General features: G+C 45.1%; 1 protein-coding gene across 3 annotated transcripts in view; it reads left to right on the forward strand.

Moving 5' to 3' along the window:
* The window catches only part of ATP2A3 (ATPase sarcoplasmic/endoplasmic reticulum Ca2+ transporting 3), a 159,144-nt gene that overhangs the window by 14,774 nt on the left and 125,196 nt on the right, over nucleotides 1-19,174 (forward strand). For 2 of the 3 annotated variants that reach the window (XM_061605528.1, XM_061605530.1), the window contains exon 2: nucleotides 4,202-4,326. The exons of the other annotated variant lie outside the window; for it this stretch is intronic. In XM_061605528.1, coding sequence (XP_061461512.1) covers nucleotides 4,298-4,326 — 29 coding nt within the window. In that variant the 5' untranslated portion in view covers nucleotides 4,202-4,297. The remainder of the gene's footprint in view (nucleotides 1-4,201; nucleotides 4,327-19,174) is intronic. 3 annotated transcript variants of the gene reach the window in all.

Here is a 19,174-nt window from a genome sequence, read left to right on the forward strand (position 1 = left end):
AGGTTCAGCTCATTTTTCTTTTGGTGCTCAGGGCTTTTTAATTGCCCCAGTTTCAGATTATTTTGGGAGGAAGATAAGGACAGAAAGCTTCAATTACTTTAAAGACGTGCAATTAAGGCCGTAAATCCTAACTTACGTGGGAGCAAATCCCATTGAACTCGGTGAGGTTTATTTCTGTGTAGGCATGGACTTGAACACTCCTCCACTTACGGGAAAAGGAACTGACATTGGTGTAGTTAGAGGTCATTCAAGGAACAATTATGCACCAATTCACTGCTAATGTTTAACTGGTTGCGTCCAAACTAAGTCATGAATTGGTGAGACCCGTTGAAATCATAGGACTGAAGCTATATTATAAGGGTGGCGTTTAATGCTAGGACTACTCACTGAAGTTAATAGACATGACTAACTTAGGCTCATGCATTTCAGTGGGTCTACTCCTTGTAGGACTTGACTACAACGGGCAAATATTTCAATTCTGGCTTCTCTTTTTGCTCATATTAAATTCGGTTTCTCTACATCAGTTTGCAACGAAAGAGGTCCTCATGTGAGTGCGAAGGCCTCCTACCCTACGCATTGTTAGGTGCAATTTTGCCTAATGTACACATTTTTGCAAAGCAGCGGTCACTACAAGACATTTTTGCCTGCTGTTTTCACAAATTGATGCAATTCATAAGCACACTGTACCCCGGTAGATGGTTTTTTGTACACGTTTCTTGGCTGCCGGTCTGCATGGCAAAACTCAGGGAAGTGCAGATTTTGGAGGCTGGCTGCGGTTTCAGCTTTTTGTGTTTCGGAAAGTGCGCGTTTGGTAGAGTCACCTTTAAATAAGATCAGGACTGGATTTCTCCCGTGTCCTTACTTAAGTATAATGCGAAAGGGTGGCTGGGCGTGTCTGTGCGGTGGGACGGATGCCAAGGGAGATGGTACTGTGTTCCTCCTTAGGAGAATTTGTGAAAATGCTTGAAGGTATGTCGTTAGGCCACTGGAGAGGGGGAAGATTCAGGGCTATCTTTCGAACGCTGAGTCTTCAAGAAGGTGACCTTTACTGAGCGTGGGAGTCCTCCATCTCAGAGTGTCTGTTGACACTTTATGGTTGCATTCCAGGCTTGGTGATCATCTATTTCCTTCCTCTTTCTTTTTTTCTCCAGTAAAAGCCTGAAAATAGATCTACTGGGGAGCAGACAGGAGGCGGGGTGGGGTGGGGGAGGAGAGAGAATCCCCTTAGCAAGCTTAAAGGAAGACAACTGTTTTTAAGAGAACGTAGCAACTTTAGGCAAAATTGTCTAGCCATTGGGGTGCTACGTTCCGCTTGGTCTCAGGGTGGGAATGAAGTTTCTGTTTAGGGTAGAGTTAAGCCTTGTGCTGTTCAGGGGTGTAGTCATCCAGGGTCTTGGAGTGTCTTAGACCTCTTAACTTTTGGGGAGCCAGGTTCCAGTAGGGTCTCTGTTTCCAGCATTCCACCAGCCAATCAGCATGATAGGGGAGTGTGTTAGCCACCGAGAAGAGTCCTCTCAGTTGCTTCCTTGTCGCATCCTGCTGATTGGGGCCAATGAGAGTGAAAGGAGGCGAGTCAGCCCCCGAGAAGACTTCAGCAGCAGGATTCAGTTATTCAAGCAATATCTCTGACAGCACGAAAGGATAGTCAAATGGTGGCAGAGATAGAGAAGCAGAAAGCACTTTTCGAGTCTGGTCAGATTATTCTATAACCTTAGAAGGCTGTATAACCTTTGAAGGGGACGTGGCTGTGAGGCAGTGTGGCTGTGACTATCAGTAAGAGACCCTGCGCTTCTGAACTTGACACCCCTGGTCCTGTTCTCCTCCTTCCTTGCTCTGCTTGCGAAGTGTAGCTTTATAAGAATTCACTGTGGCCTTCTGGATGTTGTTGGACTACAATTCCCATCAGCCACCCCCAGCTAGCATAATCATCAGTAGTGTAGGGGCAAATTCAGAAGTGCAGGGTCCCTTCCTCATAGTGACAGCCACACCCCCTTCTAAAAGTATACAACCTTCTAAGATTATAGAATAATCTCGCCAGGCTTGATTGCTGTCTTCTGCGTCTCTATCACTGCCACCATTTCCCTGACCTTTCTCACTGTTGACAGTGAGAAACTGCTTGAATTACTGGATTCCTCATCTACACGTTTATCTCCTGCTGCTACCAAACTGCTTGGGTAATGTAGATGGGATGCTATCCTCAGGATTCAGTAACTCTTCTTCTGCAGTTGCAGAATTCTCACTCGCCACAACTTGGCTTTTAAAAGTAGAAACTAATAGGAAGTCTGTTTTACTCTGGTTGCCGCCAGTCATGGAATGATGTCCTTGACGAGGTGCCCCTGGCGCCAACACTGTTATCTTTTCAGTGCCAGGTCAAGACTTTCCTCTTCTCCCAGGCATTTTAGCATGTGTTTTATACTGTTTAAATTTTTTAATTGTGCTTTAAATTGTTTTTATAAGATCTGTTGTAAATTGGATTTGTTTTAATGTTTTTGGTTACTGTAAACTGCCCAGAGAGCTTCGGCTATGGGGCGGTATACAAGTATAATAAAATAAAATAAAATAAATAAATAAAATCAACAGGAAAGGACAAGGAAGCAAGTTAGAAGACTCTTCTCAGTGGCTAACACACTCCCCTTTCATGCTGATTGGCACATCGGACAGTGGTGATAGGGACCCTGCTAGGACTCAGCTCCCTAAAAAGAGACCCTGGATGACTACACCCCTGATATCATAGGAAGCTTATACTGAGTCACACCATTGGGCCAGCTAGCTCAGTATTGACTACCCTGACTGGCAGGGGCTTTCCCAGGCGGGAATCTCTCCCAGCCCTACCTGGAGATGCTGCCGTTGGGGATTGAACCTGGGACCTTCTGCATGCAAGGCAGATGTTCTGCCACTGGGCCACAACTCTTCCCTATTGGTAAATGGCTAGGCAGGATGGCGGCTGGAAGTCCAGCAACGTTTGCAGGGCCCCAGAGAAGGATGGGGGGGGGGAGATTCAATTCAGCTTGCATTCAAAGGCAAATCGATCTAATTCGCACTTTCCGAAAGCCATCCTTTGAAATCTACACTTGTTTGAATTTTGCAATGCAGTTCTCCAACCAAGCATTGTTTACAAAAATGCATATGTTAGGGGCAAGTGGGCAGAACAATGCGCATGTTAGTGAACATAACATTTTTCTTGGTTACGTTTGTAACCCACCTTTCCTCCTCCGAGGAGGTAAACGTGGCCCACAAACATGGTTGTCACATAGAGGAGGGCCGGGATCTCTTCTCGATCATCCCACAGTGCAGGACACAGAATAATGGGCTCAAGTTGCAGGAAGCCAGATTTCGACTGGACATCAGGAAAAACTTCCTAACTGTTGAGCCATACGACAATGGAAGCAATGACCGAGAGAGGTAGTGAGCTCTCCAACACTGGAGGCCTTCAAGAGGCAGCTGGACAGCCATCTGTCGGGAATGCTTTGATTTGGATCCCTGCATTGTGCAGGGGGTTGGACTTGATGGCCTTGTAGGCCCCTTCCAACTCTACTATTCTATGTTTATATGATTCTGTCCTCACAACAACCCTGCGAGGTAGGTTAGGCTGAGAGACAGCGACCGGCCCAAAGTCACCAAGTGAGTTTTGTGGCTGAGTGGGGATTCAAACCCTGGTCTCTCCTAGGTCCCAGTCTGACACTCTAACCACTATACCACACTAGCTCTCGGTGCATTTTATGCAGAGAAATGGCTTGCAAAAAAGAAAATGTGCACAGTAGTTAAAACCGCCTATAAAAATGTGGTTATTAAGGAGAAATTCTCACTAAAAGGCTGAATAATTTTTATGCTGCACCCACGTGGAATACTGAATTTCAGATTGGAAAACTGAGAAACAGGGAGAGCCACAGAGTCCCCACCCCGCCGCCCCTTGACAAGAATCCCTGGTTCCTAGGAGAGACCAGGGGACTGAATCAAAACGGAATCTGGCAGGATCCAGGGACGGAGCCAAAGAGGGACCTGTGGGTGGAGCCTCCTTGAATCACAAGGTGGATCTTGACAGCTGTCTGGAGATTATTGCCTTTGTCAGGCCTTGATCCTGTCTACTTAAAGAGAAGACCGTTTTTATTTGTCTGGTTAGGGAAATACTGCGTGCCAAGCAACCTTATCGCTCCCGCTTCTCCTCCAGGGTCGTTAACAGGGTCATTTTGTCATCCAACAGGTTCTGCTGCTTCATTTAATGTGCAATGAGCGATGTGAGTCTGTGTGTTCCTATAGCTTTGTTTATCCATAGCAGAAGCATGGAGCGTTGACAAGCATGTCTTGTCAATGCAAGACAACTAACAGGTGATATATATATATATATATTTCATTTCCTGATCTGCATTATTAGATATGAGAATGCTTTTATTATTTATTTATTTATTAGATTTATATCCCACCCTTCCTCCCAGTAGGAGCCGAGGTTGGCAAACAAAAGCACTCTAAAACGTCATTAAAACAGACTTTAAAATATATTACAACAAAACATCTTTAAAAACATCTTTTTTAAAAAAAAAAAGCTTTAAAAACATATCGAAAGCAATTCCAACACAGACGCAGACTGTGATATTCATGTGAATTTTTAGATATATTTTGTAACGGTTATATCCTCTTGTTTTGGTTTGGTTTTGTATACGATTTGCTTTGTTTTCATCTTCTGTACATTGTTTAGAAATCTATTCTTCAATTGTGTTACTAAAAAGGTGGATTATTGTTGTTATTAGCAACTGTATTGAACGTGGAGTTTATATTGATTTTTGTTGAAATGTAAACACTTTGAGACTTTTCGAACTCTAAAGTGGTATACAAGTTAAATAAATAAATAAGGGTGTGACTTTCCTCCAGCTGTTCTGGTCTCTGAGCCAAAGAAAGGATTTTCCTTCCTTCCTTCACACCCTCTGTTGTCACATCGCTCTTCACTGTTCACCTTTCCATCCTCCCTGCAGCATAAATGTCAGGACAAGCAAACCACTTTTTGTGACTTTTTTTTGCAGCTGAGGCAGCCAACTCTTCTCCCTTTAGATGGATGTCGGGGAACTTCCCTCCCCCCCTTTCTCTACGCACCCGGGACACTCAAGGAAAACACAGGCACTTAACGGGATAATTGCACTCTTCACACTTCTTGAAATAGCTATGGGTCTTCCGGAAACTCCTGCTAACGCATCAAGGTTGCTAGCAAGGATGCAGCACCAGCCTGTCTGGCCACTTTGCCAGTTTTCTTTGCTTTATTTAAGGGATTTCTTACCCACTCGTTGCCACATGGACTCAGGGCAGGTTACAAGTTCAAGGTGCCGGTTTTGGTGCACAAAGCCTTATGCAGCTTGGGACCAGGATACCTGAAAGATCGTCTTACCCCTTATATACCCAGTCGATCACTGCGCTCTGCAGGTGAGGGACTCCTGCAGATACCATCTTATCAGGAGGTTCGTTCTGCACAATATAGGAAACAGACCTTTAGTGTGGCGGCACCCACCCTGTGGAATTCCCTCCCCTTAAATATTAGACAGGCGCCATCTCTGTTATCTTTTCGGTGCCTACTGAAGACCTTCCTCTTTCAACAAGCCTTTTAAGTAGAGACCTTATCCCAGTCTGCATCTGTGCTTTTTAAAGATGTTTTTAAAGTTGTTGATTTTTAAAAAATATGATCTGAAGCTGTTTTTATTTTAATATGTTTTTAAAGATGTCCTGTTTTAATGTGTTTTAAAGCCTTTTGTCTTTAAGATGCTTTAAAGTGCTTTTAGTGTGTGTGTTTGCCGCCCTGGGCTCCTTCTGGGAGGAAGGGCGGAGTATAGATAGATAGATAATTGTATGTGGACAGTGTGATGTAGTGGTTAAAGTGTCAAACTAGGCCCTGGGAGACCAAGATTCAAAGTTTAACTCAGCCATGAACTTCACTGGATGACTTCCGGCCAGGTGCAGTCTCTCAGTCTAACCTACCTCACAGGGTTGTTGTAAGTATCAAACTGAGAGGGGGAGCCACCATGTGTACCACCTTGAGCTCTTTGGAAGGCAGGTGTGATAGAAATGTAACAAATGCGTAAATAATATGAAGTCATATTAAAATCCAATAAAACAATTTGGTTAAGCCCCCTTCTCCCTCCTTCAGGAAATTATCCACCCCCAGCTTAGACAAATGTTTTGCAATGTTCTTCACCCTTTCCTCTATTACCATCCCCCCCCATTAAAAGTCCTTGGGTTGGAGCAATTGAGGAGCTCAGGTTTAGAACACTTTGTTACTCCCATTAACTGGCAATGCAGATGAGGTCTAGCAAAGCTTACCCTAGAGAAACATAGATGGGTGCTGCAGCCGGGATGCTTTGAATTGATCCCTCAAGCTGACTTCATGGAGAACTTGTCTTGGGTGCTAATAATATTGCTGGTTTGGGTAGTATTTCATACCTACCAAAACAAAGGCACAGTTCAGCATGTCAAATGTTAAAGGTGGGAGGGGGGGTTGGGAGAGTGATTAGCCTTAAAACCAGAGGTGAGAGCAAGGGTGTAGTTGCTTGGGGTTTGGAGGGTCTTAGACCCCTTACATTTTTGGGAGTGGGATCCCAGCAGGGTCCCTATGTTTCCCTCATCCTGCGAGCCAATCAGCATGAAAGGGGAGTGTATTAGCCACTGAGAAGAGTCTTCTTAACATGCTTCCTTGTCCTTTCCTGTTGATGGGAGCCAATCGGAGTTCAAGGAAGTGAGTCAACCACTGAGAAGATACTTCTTAGTAGCTAACGCTCTCCCCTTTCATGCTGATTGGCTCCTAGGTGCGTCTGTTGTTGTAGGAGATGGCGTTAACAAGGGTCTCATTCTCAATCCTGCAGCAAAAATGGGGGGAGAGGGGGCATGGCTGTAACTATCATGAAGGGACCCTGCACTTCTGAATTTGCCACTACCTTACCGAGTGAGAGGACTGTCCTGCTAATGTAAAAGGGGTTAGGGTCAGCATCTACCTCGCACCGAGTCCAAAATGATTAGTCTTCTGAGTTCCCCTGCGATTCCTTGCATCTATTTCCATGGTATCAAACTGTCTTTCTGCTGTTTCCATGACAAAACATATTAATGAAGGGAAAGAGGTGGTGGTGGAGGAACTGCCTCTGAGCAAACAGCTTTTTTTGCTCATGATGATAAACATGTTTTAATGAAACCTGATCACTTTGGGTGGCTGCAAATTGGAAAGGTGAACTTGAAATCTTTGCAAGATAAGCATTTGGGGCGTGTGAACGGCAGGTGCCCTGGGTGAGAATCTCCCCCCCGCCCAGCCGCTGAACCGCAGAAGGGCAAAGTAAGGGATCATCAGATCTAAACGCAAACTGCAGAACAAATTACTCGGAGAGAAATGGTGCTGCTGCTGCTCCTAAATGATGATGATGTGTTGCTTGGAACAAATGAGCGTGCACAGGAGAGAGGGAGGGTGCCTTTGTTCAGTCTGTGGCCCAGAGTTTTGGGCAGCGACCTGTCCTAGTCCTACTTGGAGACGCCATTGGGGACTGCATCTTGACCTACTGCAAGCAAAAGAGATCCCTATGGGATGTCACCTCTATGTACATGCACGCTAGGGGGAGAAATTTGATTCAGTTTGCACTTCAAGCCGAAGTTTTCAAATGTGCACTTTCGGAGACAATATGAGGGCTGAAACACGGCCGTCCTTCGAAATTTGCACCTCTCCAAATGTTGCAATGCAGTTCTCAAGCCAAGCAATCCTTATTGAAATGCATATATTCGGGGAAGGTGTGCACAAAAGGAGCATATTGGTAAAAATAACGTACAAAAATGCATTCTGTTATGCTAATTGGCTTGCAAACAATGTGCACATTAGTCAAACCTGCCATGCAAAACCCATTAGAAGAAATTTGCACTAAAACAATGAATTTTCATGATTTTGTAAAACAAAACCTCAAATTGCTGCAGAAAACTGGAGAACCAAATTTAAGATTAGAGAAATGAAACGACTGAAATGGATCGGTCATTCCATGCCGGATGCACATGTGAACACACCGGCAGTACATTTTTGGCATGGGTGGGGGAGCCTTTTGATCTCCGGGTCACATCCAGAGATGGGTGGAGAGTTGGGGCTGCATAGCAGTGATAGGTGGGGCCGGAGCTGGTATGGGGCAGGGCCAAGATGATCATTAATAACCACACTCATTCTCTCTCACATACACTCATGGGGTGCTGTGGTGCAGTGGTTAGAGTGCTGGGCCTAGGACCTGGGAAAGCGGGGTTCAGATCCCCACTTGATTGTGAAACTCACTGGGCGGCCTTGGGCCAGTCACTGCCTCTCAGCCTAACCTACCTCACAGGGTTGTTGTGAGAATAAAAACAGGGAGGACCATGTATCCCACTTTAGGCCTAGTGCAAATTTCTCCCAATATGCACATTCTTGAATGCGATTTGCCCTCATATAATGCATTTTTTGCATGCGTTTGTCACAAATGTATGCATTCCTTGGCTGGAGATCTGCATTACAAGATCCAGGGAAGTGCAGATTTCAAACGGTGTTTCAGCGCGCACTTTATTTTGGAAAGTGCGGATCACCGTTCCCTGGACTAGATGCAAGGAGGCTGATGGGTAGTGCTACCCTTGCCCTAATGGACCAGCCTCCAGTGTCGCTTCCCGTCACCCTTAGACTGCTGCAGATGTCCCTAGAGGTAGGCTAGGGCAGGTGTGGGGAGGGACGGGGAGAGATTGCCATCTGCAAGAAGTTCTCCAAATCTGGGTTCTAGCATTTGCATCTCATGCAAACCGGATCGTGAGGCTCATTACACAAATTAGAGCGAGCCCCATGTGGGCGAATTTGCCTAACTTCCACCAGGTGGTTGGCCTCGGAAGAGGCAGGGCCATAGCTCAGGGTCCCAGCCCATGCTTTGCATCTGGAAGGCCCCAGGGTTTCAGATGGTAATCCTTGGGAAGGCCTCCCCCTGGGGCCTTCAAAAGATACGGCCAGCCAGAGCACAGGGAATCGTCTGTAGGTGAAACAGAGCAACTTCCCTCAATCTGAGCTGTGAGCCAGGACTCCTGTTCAGTGGTGGCTGGTGCCCAATGGGAGGGAGGCCAGCGGTAGGTGGAGTCGGAGCCAGCCCCTGATCAGTTGTAACCAGTGGAGACTGGTTGCTCTGATGTCAGTGGGGCAGTGAATCCGGTCCGGGTTTTACTCCACACTTTCAAGGAGCTGTCCAAGGTTTGCAGCTCTACAGAATGTGTTCACGTTACAAGAACTGGACAGTTTGTGCAGAGAGACGTGGCAAACCATTGCTTTAAGTTTATTTGGTGGGTTATTTGGCGTTCTTAGATACTTATTCATGCATATTCATAATAAAGGTTCTTAGGAATGGGAGTTTTGAAGTGAGGAAGGTTTGTCGTAAACATGTCATATGTTTTTTCAGTGTGATTGAATGGCGCAGTACGTATCTACGTTGTGGAATGTATAGTTCCCGTGTTTTATCTTATGATCATAGAACCATAGAATAGTAGAGTTGGAAGGGGTCTACAAGGCCATCTAGTCCAACCCCCTGCTCAATGCAAGGATCCAAATCAAAGCATTCCCGACAGAGGGCTGTCCAGCTGCCTCTTGAAGGCCTCCAGTGTCAGAGAGCCCGTTAACTTGCGCTGGCTACCAATATGCTTCCGGGCCAGATTTAAAGTGCTGGTTTTAACCTATAAAGCCTTATACGGCGCAGGACCACAATACCTGCTGGAACGCCTCTCTCGATATGAACCTGCCCGTACACTACGTTCCACATCGAAGGCCCTCCTCCGAGTTCTGACTCATAGGGAAGCTCGGAGGATGATAACAAGAACTAGGGCCTTCTCAGTGGTGGCCCCCGAACTGTGGAATAGTCTTCCCGATGAGGCGCGCTTGGTGCTGACGCTGCTATCTTTTCGGCGCCAAGTTAAAACCTTCCTCTTTTCTCAGGCATTTTAGTCTATTTTAGTCTTTTAAATATGTTTAACTGATCTTAGATTTGTGGATGCCTACATACATGTTCCTTGCACTGAATTATTGGATTTTATTGTGTATATTTATATTCCTCTGTTGTACACCGCCCAGAGAGCTATGCTAGTTGGGCGGTATAGAAATTCAACAAATAAAATAAATAAATAAATAACTCTCTAGGCATTCCATTGTCGTATGGCTCTAACAGTTAGGAAGTTTTTCCTGATGTCCAGTCGAAATCTGGCTTCCTTCAACTTGAGCCCATTATTCCATCTCCTGCACTCTGGGATGATCGAGAAGACATCCCGACCCTCCTCTCTGACAACCTTTCATGTACTTGAAGAGTGCTATCCTATCTCCCCTCAGTCTTCTCTTTGCAAGCATAAACAGGCCCCAGTTCTTTCAGTCTCTCCTCATAGGGCTTGGTTTCCAGTCCCCTGTTCATCCTTGCTGCCCTCCTCTGAACCCGTTCCAAAATGCGTTAATAATAAACAGTCCTTCCCCAATAGCACTGGAGCATGTCTTCTTTTTTGTTTCCTTGAAGCCCTGCAAAGCCAGGAAATAGAGAGCTAAGCTGAATGCCTTAAGAGACACGCCCTGTGATAGATCTGTGATTAAGTTGTGCCGTGTCACAAATTGTGCTTGCTTACAACAAGGACCTGTCAATTTAGGTTTTCGCTGTTTCTCATTTTTCCAATCTTAAATTCAGTCCCCCACATTACTGCAGCAATTTGCAGGTTTTTTTTTTAAAATCTCATGAAAATTCATCAGCATTTGAGTTCACATTTCTCCGTAATAAGCACCTTTTGATATGTAGTTTCATCTAATATACACTTCTTTGGAAGCATTTTTCGCCAGCTTAGTGCCTCCTTGTATTTTATTTTCATTAATGGCTGCCCATTTATTTATTTATTGTATTTGTATACCGCCCCATAGCCGAAGCTCTCTGGGTGGCTTACAGTAACTAAAGACATTAAAAACAAATATACAATTTTAAAACACATCTTTTAAAAACAATTTAAAACACAATTTAAAAAATTTAAAACAATTTAAAAGCACATGCTAAAATGCCTGGGAGAAGAAGAAAGTCTTGACCTGGCACCGGAGAGATAACAGTGTTGGCGCCAGGCGCACCTCGTCAATAAAATCATTCCATACTTTGGGGGCCACCACTGAGAAGGCCCTCTCCCTTGTTCCTACTGGGCCAAGTTTAAGGGTCTAGTCTTGGTATGCAAAGCCCTATACAGCTTGGGACAAGGATACCTGAAAGACTGTCTTATCCCTTAAATACCCAGTCGATCACTGCGCTCTGCAGGTGAGGGCCTCCTGCTGATCCCATCTTATCAGGAGGTTCGTTCTGCACAACATAGGAAACGGACCTTTAGTGTGGCGGCACCTACCCTGTGGAATTTCCTCCCCTTAAATATTAGACAGGCACTACCTCTGTTATCTTTTCAGTGCCTACTGAACAGGGCTGTGGAGTCGGTACGCCAAACCTTAGACTCCGACTCCTCTATTTTTCTACTGTCTGACTCCGACTCCACCCAAAATTGCTTCCAACTCTACAGCCCTGGAAAGGGCTGTAAATGTCTTTTTAAATTGGAAGCTCTCGTAGGAGCATTTTTATCGCTGCCTGAATATGCGCTGATCTTGGCATCACAGCATTTGTCTTCATCTGGGTCCTGTGCCATACACTGACACACAAAATGTTTTCCATCTTGAGTTATGGTGAAATGCTCAACTACAGCTGACTTCATGGGAAGCTTCTTTGACATTTTGAATTTATATTTTTTTTAAATTGTCGATCAAAATTTATTTTGAAGCCAGAGTCAGTGTCGGTACATTTCTACCAACTCCGACTCCACCCAAAATTGCTTCCAACTCCACAGCCCTGCTCCTGAAGACCTTCCTCTTTCAACAAGCCTTTTAAGTAGAGACCTTATCCCAGTCTGCGTCTGTGTTGGAATTGCTTTTTAATATGTTTTTAATCTTTTTTTAAAAAAAAAGTTGTCTTGAAAGCTTTTAAAAAAATGTTTTTTAAAGATGTTTTATTTTAATGTATTTTAAAGTCTGTTTTTATGATGTTTTAAAGTGTTTGTCATGCTTTTGTTTGCTGCCCTGGGCTGCTTCTGGGAGGAAGGGTGGGATATAAATCCAATCCTAAATAAATAAATGCATTTTAACTTAAGGAACTGAAGATGCTGTCCTCTACCAAGTCAGACCGTTGTTCCATTTAGCTCAGTTTGTTCCACACACTGACAGGCAGCACCTCTCCTGGGCCTCAGTCAGGTGCAGGGGTGTAATTGTCCAGGGTCATGGGGGGAGGTCATAGACTCTTTACTTTTTTGGGAGCAGGATCCCTGTGTGCAATCCAATCAGCATGAAAGGGGAGCATGTTAGCCACTAAGAAGAGTCTTCTCACTTTCTTGTCCTTTCATGCTGATTGGAGCCAATCAGGTGAAAGGAGGTGAGTCAATCACTGAGAAGACTCTTCTCAGTAGCGAACACATTCTGATGGGCTCCTAGGGTGAGAAGTGAGTTTCATGGCAAAGTACCCTGCTCTCCCAAATCCTAGTCCCACACACAGCTTCATTTGACAATTCTTCAAATCAAAAGGTTTCTGGCAACATTTAGACCCTAAGCAGAGAGACTGGCGGTGGGGAGAGCCTATGCACACACCAGTTTTGTTCTGGTTCTCTAATTCTGTAATTGCGGAAGAGACAGTGAATCCTGGGGTCATGACGCAGGGGTGTAGCTGTCCAAGGTCTCAGGGGGGTCTTACTTTGGGGGGGACCCAGGTCCCAGCAGGATCCCTCTATCTCCAGCATCCTATGAGATAAACGTCATTCAAGCAATATCTCTTGACAGTCAGAAAGGACCGTCAAATGGTGACTGATAGAGAAGCAGACGGCAGCATGCAAGCCTGGCCAGATTATTTTACCATCTTAGAAGGTTGTGTAAACTTACAAGGAGGTGTGGCTGCGACTGTTATGAGGGGGCCCTGCACTTCTGAATTTGCCACTATATACTATTGGTCAATTGGACACATAATGAGAAGACATGATTCACTAGAAAAGACAATAATGCTGGGGAAAGCAGAAGGGAGTAGAAAAAGAGGAAGGCCAAACAAGAGTTGGATTGATTCCATAAAGGAAGCCACAGAGCTGAACTTACAAGATCTGAACAGGGTGGTTCACGACAGATGCTCTTGGAGGTCGCTGATTCATAGGGTCGCCATAAGTCGTAGTTGACTTGGAGGCACATAACAAACTATTGGTCAAGGGATAGTCCCACCTCAGCCTGGAGATGCCTGGGCCCTTCTGCATGCAAAGGGTCTGTTCCACCCCCCTGACTTACAGCCCCTCCCTCCTGCCAGCTTTTCCATCTGTGTGCCTTGCTCACCTGCGAGGTGGGTGCAGGGAAATTGGGGGGGATGATGATGGAAGGAGGGCAAAACACAAATATTGCAACGTTGTGCAACTCTCTTTAGTCGACGTTGTCATAGAGGTTGCTCACAGCACAGCATGCTGGGAGGGGGGCGATGACGCTGGTGGTGGCTGCCTCATTCCCCTCTTCTCCACTGCAGCTCTCCAGAGCCTCTGAACCTTTCTCCTACTACTCATATGAAAATAGAAACGCAAGGTGTGGAGCCGGCAGGGAGGGGGTGGGGGAGAGCAAAAAACTCCTCCCTTGCAAGAAAGAAGGATTTGCACAGCTTCTGTGCCAAAAGTCCAGCTCTGCAAGCCTAGATAGTTAAAAGTCAGGGTGCAGGGGGTGGCATTCGCTTTTGCACATTCTCTCATATTTGTAGAGCTGTCTCAGTCAGCTGTGATGACCCAGCCCTCCTGGATACAGGCTGTTGCTTCTGTGCTCAGGTCGAAAAGGCCTTTCTGTTTACAGTTTGGCCTCACCTGGGGCAGCGGTTTTTGGAACAAGTGGCGGGTTTTAAAAAAGACTCTGCACGACTACATTCAAAACACGTTTATTTGCCTGTTTTATTTCAAGCATTTTTGGCTGCTCTTCATTGGGGTGGGTGGGGGTGAAAGCTCCCAGAGAGGCTCCCAGAGAGGCTCCCAGAGATCTGTAATGAAATCTATATTCGAAATGTATTTAGCTATTTTATTTAAAGTGTTTTTATTCTGCAGAAAAAGGGAAGACAAGGCTGTCAGAGTGGCTTGCAGAGGAGGGATGGAAAGAGCTGTGAGGTTTCGTTCTGTCAGTTTCTCATTTTCCCAGCTTTATATTCAGCTCACATTTCTTCAGCAATTTGCAATTTTTTAAAAAAATACAAAATCCTCATTAAAATTCTCCCGCATTTTAGTGCGGATTTCTCTAAATGAACACATTTTTACAGGCACACTTGAGAAATGTGCACGTTTTCAAAAGTCAATTCTCATCATGTAATGCATTTGCGTTGGTTATCTGCACTCATATATTCATATTTACGCATACTGTCCCCAAACATGTGCACTTTTGTAAACGTGGTTTGGTAGGCGAAGTGCATTGCAAAATTCAAATAAGAGCAAATTTTGTCTTTCCGTTCTCATATTGTTTTGGAAAATGGATTCGGCTTGAATTGCGAACCGCATTGAAGTTCTCCCCGCCCTGCCCCATTACAGAAATCAACAATATGACAGTCCCCTCCCTCAGGCTTGCAATTGAAAATATGTGACACAAAAAGAAAAGTGTTTAGGAGGGAGGAGAAGGAAAGCAAGCTCAGATGCTCAGAGTTCTTGTCATGACCCCCTAGAATGGAAAGAGTTCAAGGAGGAGTCAAAGGTTGCTTGCCGATAACGTGGCCCCACTTGCCTTTTCCTTCCTCCCTCTGGTGTAGTCTGTTGGAATGGCTGCTGCCAGAGGACAGGGGATAAAGAAAGGAACTTGACAAGAGCTGGTCTCTCAGCTGAGCCGACGGAGGGCTCCCACAGCCCCATTTCCCCTTCAGAGAAATCGCCCTGCTGGATCCAGCCAAAGTGCCTGCATTACACCTCCAAGAGTGACCAGTCAGGAGCTTTTGGGAAGCCCCTGGGAAGGGCATGAAAGCAATAGCCTTTCCCTGTTTGCCTCCCAGCCTCTGAAACGTTTGTGGTAGACTGCTGCTGTACAGGGAGGTTGCATTCCTAGCAATCATGGCTAATACAAAATGAAATCAGAGCATCCTTCTGGAGAGCTTGCAAGGTGTTTTTTTTTTGTCTCTGTGTACAACAGGGATGGGGAACAGACGTTCACCCCTGGGGAGAGCAGCCTGTATATTTTTTTTCTCATCTGCGTCTTCCTTGGGACAACACAGAGGGTCAGGCTTGGGGGGGGGGCATGATGACAATGGCCCCTTTCCAAATAGGATGTGACCAGAGTGTGGATGATTTAATTATATGTTTTATGAAAACAGTATTTTTTTGTGGGCGCGTGTCTGTCCTGAATCTACTAACAACCAGCTCCTCGGAAAGGGGGCCTGTGCTTTTACAGTCCCACTGATTGATTGACTGACTGATTGATACTGTGACACTGAGATGATGATAATACTATGACACATGGTTAAAAAATATTGGAGCAAAAGGAATGCAGCTATAGACACAAAAATGAGCGAAGGTGAAATTATTCATTTTAGTCAACCAGTTTTGCTGTTAAGTACACAGAAGATACAATCTCTCGGAATGAGAAAGGCCACCTATCTTCTGACATTGCACACATGATTGCTGATGAAATACTCGTGATTTCTGAATGGTTGGGGTTTTTTGGGGGGTCTATTTGTTTTCAATACCATCATAATTTAGAAGAAAAAACTAAAACAAAATGATATTATACACACACATACTACTATACGCCAAAAATTAGGTGGTTTGTGTTTCTACCCATATCAACCGCTTCTTTCTGCCTTTTCAGTTATGACGGTCAGCCTTTGCTTGTTGATCTCTTTGTTGTAAATGCCTTTTTACCTTGTCGAATGCTTCAAATGTGCCCTGCCTAGATTTCCATGTGCTCAAGCGTGCTTATTGATTTGACTGCCAAAACTGATCCTAGTGCACCTCACACAACCTGTTACCAAACGGTGGTTTATTATTTAGACATTTGTGTGAAAGTTGTTTGATACTATCATTACTAAAACATGACAGATTTCTCTCTCTCTCTGTAAATAAGGGGTGGAATGAACTGCCAATTTTGGTTCTCTTCTCATTTTTCTAATCATAAATTTGGTTCTCCATATTTCTGCAACAATTTGTGCCTTTAAAAAAAATCCTCATGAAAATTCTTCAGCGTTTTAGCGTGCACGCATTTCTTCCAATGAATACGTTTTGGTATCTAGTTTTGACTAATGTACACATTTTTGTAAGCAAGTTATCCGCATCCAATGCATTTTTCTACATTATTTTCACCAATCTCTTCATTTTGCCCACGTTTGTGCCTAATATATGCATTTTTATAAATATTGCTTAGTTAGAAAACTGCATCGCAATATTTGGATAAGTGTGAGTTGTGAAGGATCGCCATGTTTCGGTTCTCATGTTTTGGAAAGTGCGAATTTGATAAATTTTCTGGCTTTAAATGTGTACTGAATAGAATTTCTCGCCCAACCCTTGTGTAAAAGGACAGCCTGTATACTGCCGAGGACGCGGAGTATCCTATGAACTCTAAACAGACACAATGCTGCCCCCCCAGGGTCCCTATCAGTAGTGTCCTTGCAATCTCACACAGCAGTGTGTAGTGGTTAGAGTGTCAGGCTGGGACCTGGGAGACCAGGGTTTAAATCCCAACTCTGCACCATGAAGTTCACCAGGTGACCATCAGTCACTGTCTCTCAGCCTAACCCTACCTTGCAGGGCTGTTGTGGGGTTAAAAGGTGGAGGACCACGTTTGTATGCTGCCTTGACCGTCTTGGAGGAAAGGTGGGACAGAAATGTAAAAAAATTAAAATGGGATAAAATAACGTTGACTAGAAAGGGTATCTCCCTGTATTCAACAGGACTTGTATTTCAGAGGCGGTGAACCCTCTTCCAACCTGAGCCCTACATTCCCTTGAGCGCAACCTTCCAGGGCCTCATGCTAGTGGTGCGTGGGGCCACAGCCATGGATGTGACACTCACCTTTGGACAGTCCAGTCAAGCACAATCCAAAGGTTTGAGTGGAGCACCTCTCCATCTCAGCAAGCGAGAGGCATTGGCAGAGACCAAGGCCCCATTTCGGCCGGGCAAAAATCCTTTGAGGTGAATGCAAAGCAGGCTGGGTGAGGGGTGTGGCCTGGGCAGAGAGAGGGTGTGGCCTAACAGGAGTCATGAGGGCCAGGCAGAGAGGCTTGCATTTGGCTCCTGGTTGTGAGATTCTCCACCTCTGTTATAAACAACGAGGGCCCATTAGTTTGCAAGCTGGCCTTGCAATGGTCAGGATACATACTTTTCTTCCTGAATGTTTCGATATCCTCTTTCTTTTTTTTAAAAAAAAGTATTAAAGACATACAATGTATTGAGGGTGCTCCAGTGTAGTAGAAAAGGAGTGAAATAATAATAATAATAATAATAATAATAATAATAATAATAATAAATTATCATCATCATTATCTTTATCTTTATAAGAGGAAGAATTTGTATCCTGCCCATCCTCCCGAAGGAATCCAGGGCGGCAAACGAAACAAAACAATTGAACAAAGAAAAAGAAAAACATACTAAACAGAGTTGAAAACATTCCAGACAGCAATAGAAAAAAGTTTAAAATATTCTAAAACGTTGTCAAAAAATATTCTAAAGCACAGCTTAAAAACATGCTTTCATCAGTGATCTTTGCATTCATCTTTGCATTCATCTTCACTCATCCAATGCCTGGGTAGACAGGAATATTTTCAAGTTCCTCCGGAGAGGCTATAGTGATGGAGAGGGCATTCCACAAACAGGGAGCTACCATTGAAAAGGCCCTGTCGTGGGTCAGCACCAACCAGGCAGTATCCAGTGGCAGTGACACTAACAAGGGCTTGCCTGCTGATTGGAGCATCTGAGATGGCTGATTCTGGAGAAGGCGATCTTGTAGGCCATTTAGGGCTTTATATGCTAGCACTAACACCTTGAATTGGCCCCGGTGACTTACCGGCTCTGTCATTTGGAGACAAATGGCCGAGGAACCATTTCTTGGGTGGACATTGCTTGTTAATTTTCATTTCGGCTGAGTCCAAAACCTTAATGAACTGGTTTTTAGCCGTTGGCCAGACTGCAGGTTTGTGAGCCAAGGCAATTGTAGCAGCCAGCAAATGAATCTCAATCACAAATCTGGTTGATCTAGACCATCAGGACAATTCAGTAAAATGGTCAGTGGCTCCAGGTTACTTTTTTAAAAAAAGAAGTTTTTTTGGGGATGCGGCTGTCCAAGCCTCTCTCTCTAGGCCACACCCCCTCTTTCAAGAGAGCCCCACCCCTCCCTGGCCTTGCTGTGTACCCTCCAGTCCTTTTGCCTGGCTGAAATCTCTTGCTTGCCTATATTGTAAGAGAGGGGTGTGTGGAAACCACTGATATTTGCATGGGTGGAATATAGCCTACTGTACCTGGAAGATTGCCATGGGATAAACTCTGCGAGGGGGTGAGTCCACCTCCTCTTGCTTTCTGGAGCACCTTCCACCTCTCGCTTTGGGCAGTGTGGTGTAATGGTTAGAGTGTCTGCCTGTGACCTGGGAGACACGGGTTTGACCTCACTCATCTATGAAGTTCGGCCCTTGGGCACCAGTCACGGTCTCTCAGCCCAACCTACCTCACAGTGTTGTTGTGAGGATAAAAATGGGGAGACCCGTGTGCACCACCTTGAGCTCCTTGGAGGAAAGGCACGCTATAAATATAATATATAAATAAATAAAGAGTGGGCCTGGCCACCCAGAGGCTCACATGCACACATGAGAAATACAACCTTCTTTGTGTGTGTCGATAAAGACATACAAATAAAAATCCGATTCCCCCCTCCCTTTCTTTCGGCAGAAAGATTCCTTGGGACTAGCCCTGTTCATAGCAGGTGTACCGCAGACAGGAATCCAGCAGGTGCAGCTCCGCCCCTCCCCCCCCATCGTTGCAGCGACGGGAAATTCCTTTAAAAGCCAAGGCAAACTTCAAAGGCCCAGGTGGGCGTCGTCGAAAAAAGTGCCTTTCTCCAAAGCAACGGACGGGGAGAGGAGGGAGAAAAGGTATGCAAATCGGCACGCCTCCCTCGGCCAATGGGAGAAGGGCAGGAAGGGAGCAAGGGAGCGTCGGGGCC

Source organism: Rhineura floridana, chromosome 21 (genome assembly GCF_030035675.1).
Source record: "Rhineura floridana isolate rRhiFlo1 chromosome 21, rRhiFlo1.hap2, whole genome shotgun sequence".
Taxonomy (NCBI): domain Eukaryota; kingdom Metazoa; phylum Chordata; class Lepidosauria; order Squamata; family Rhineuridae; genus Rhineura; species Rhineura floridana.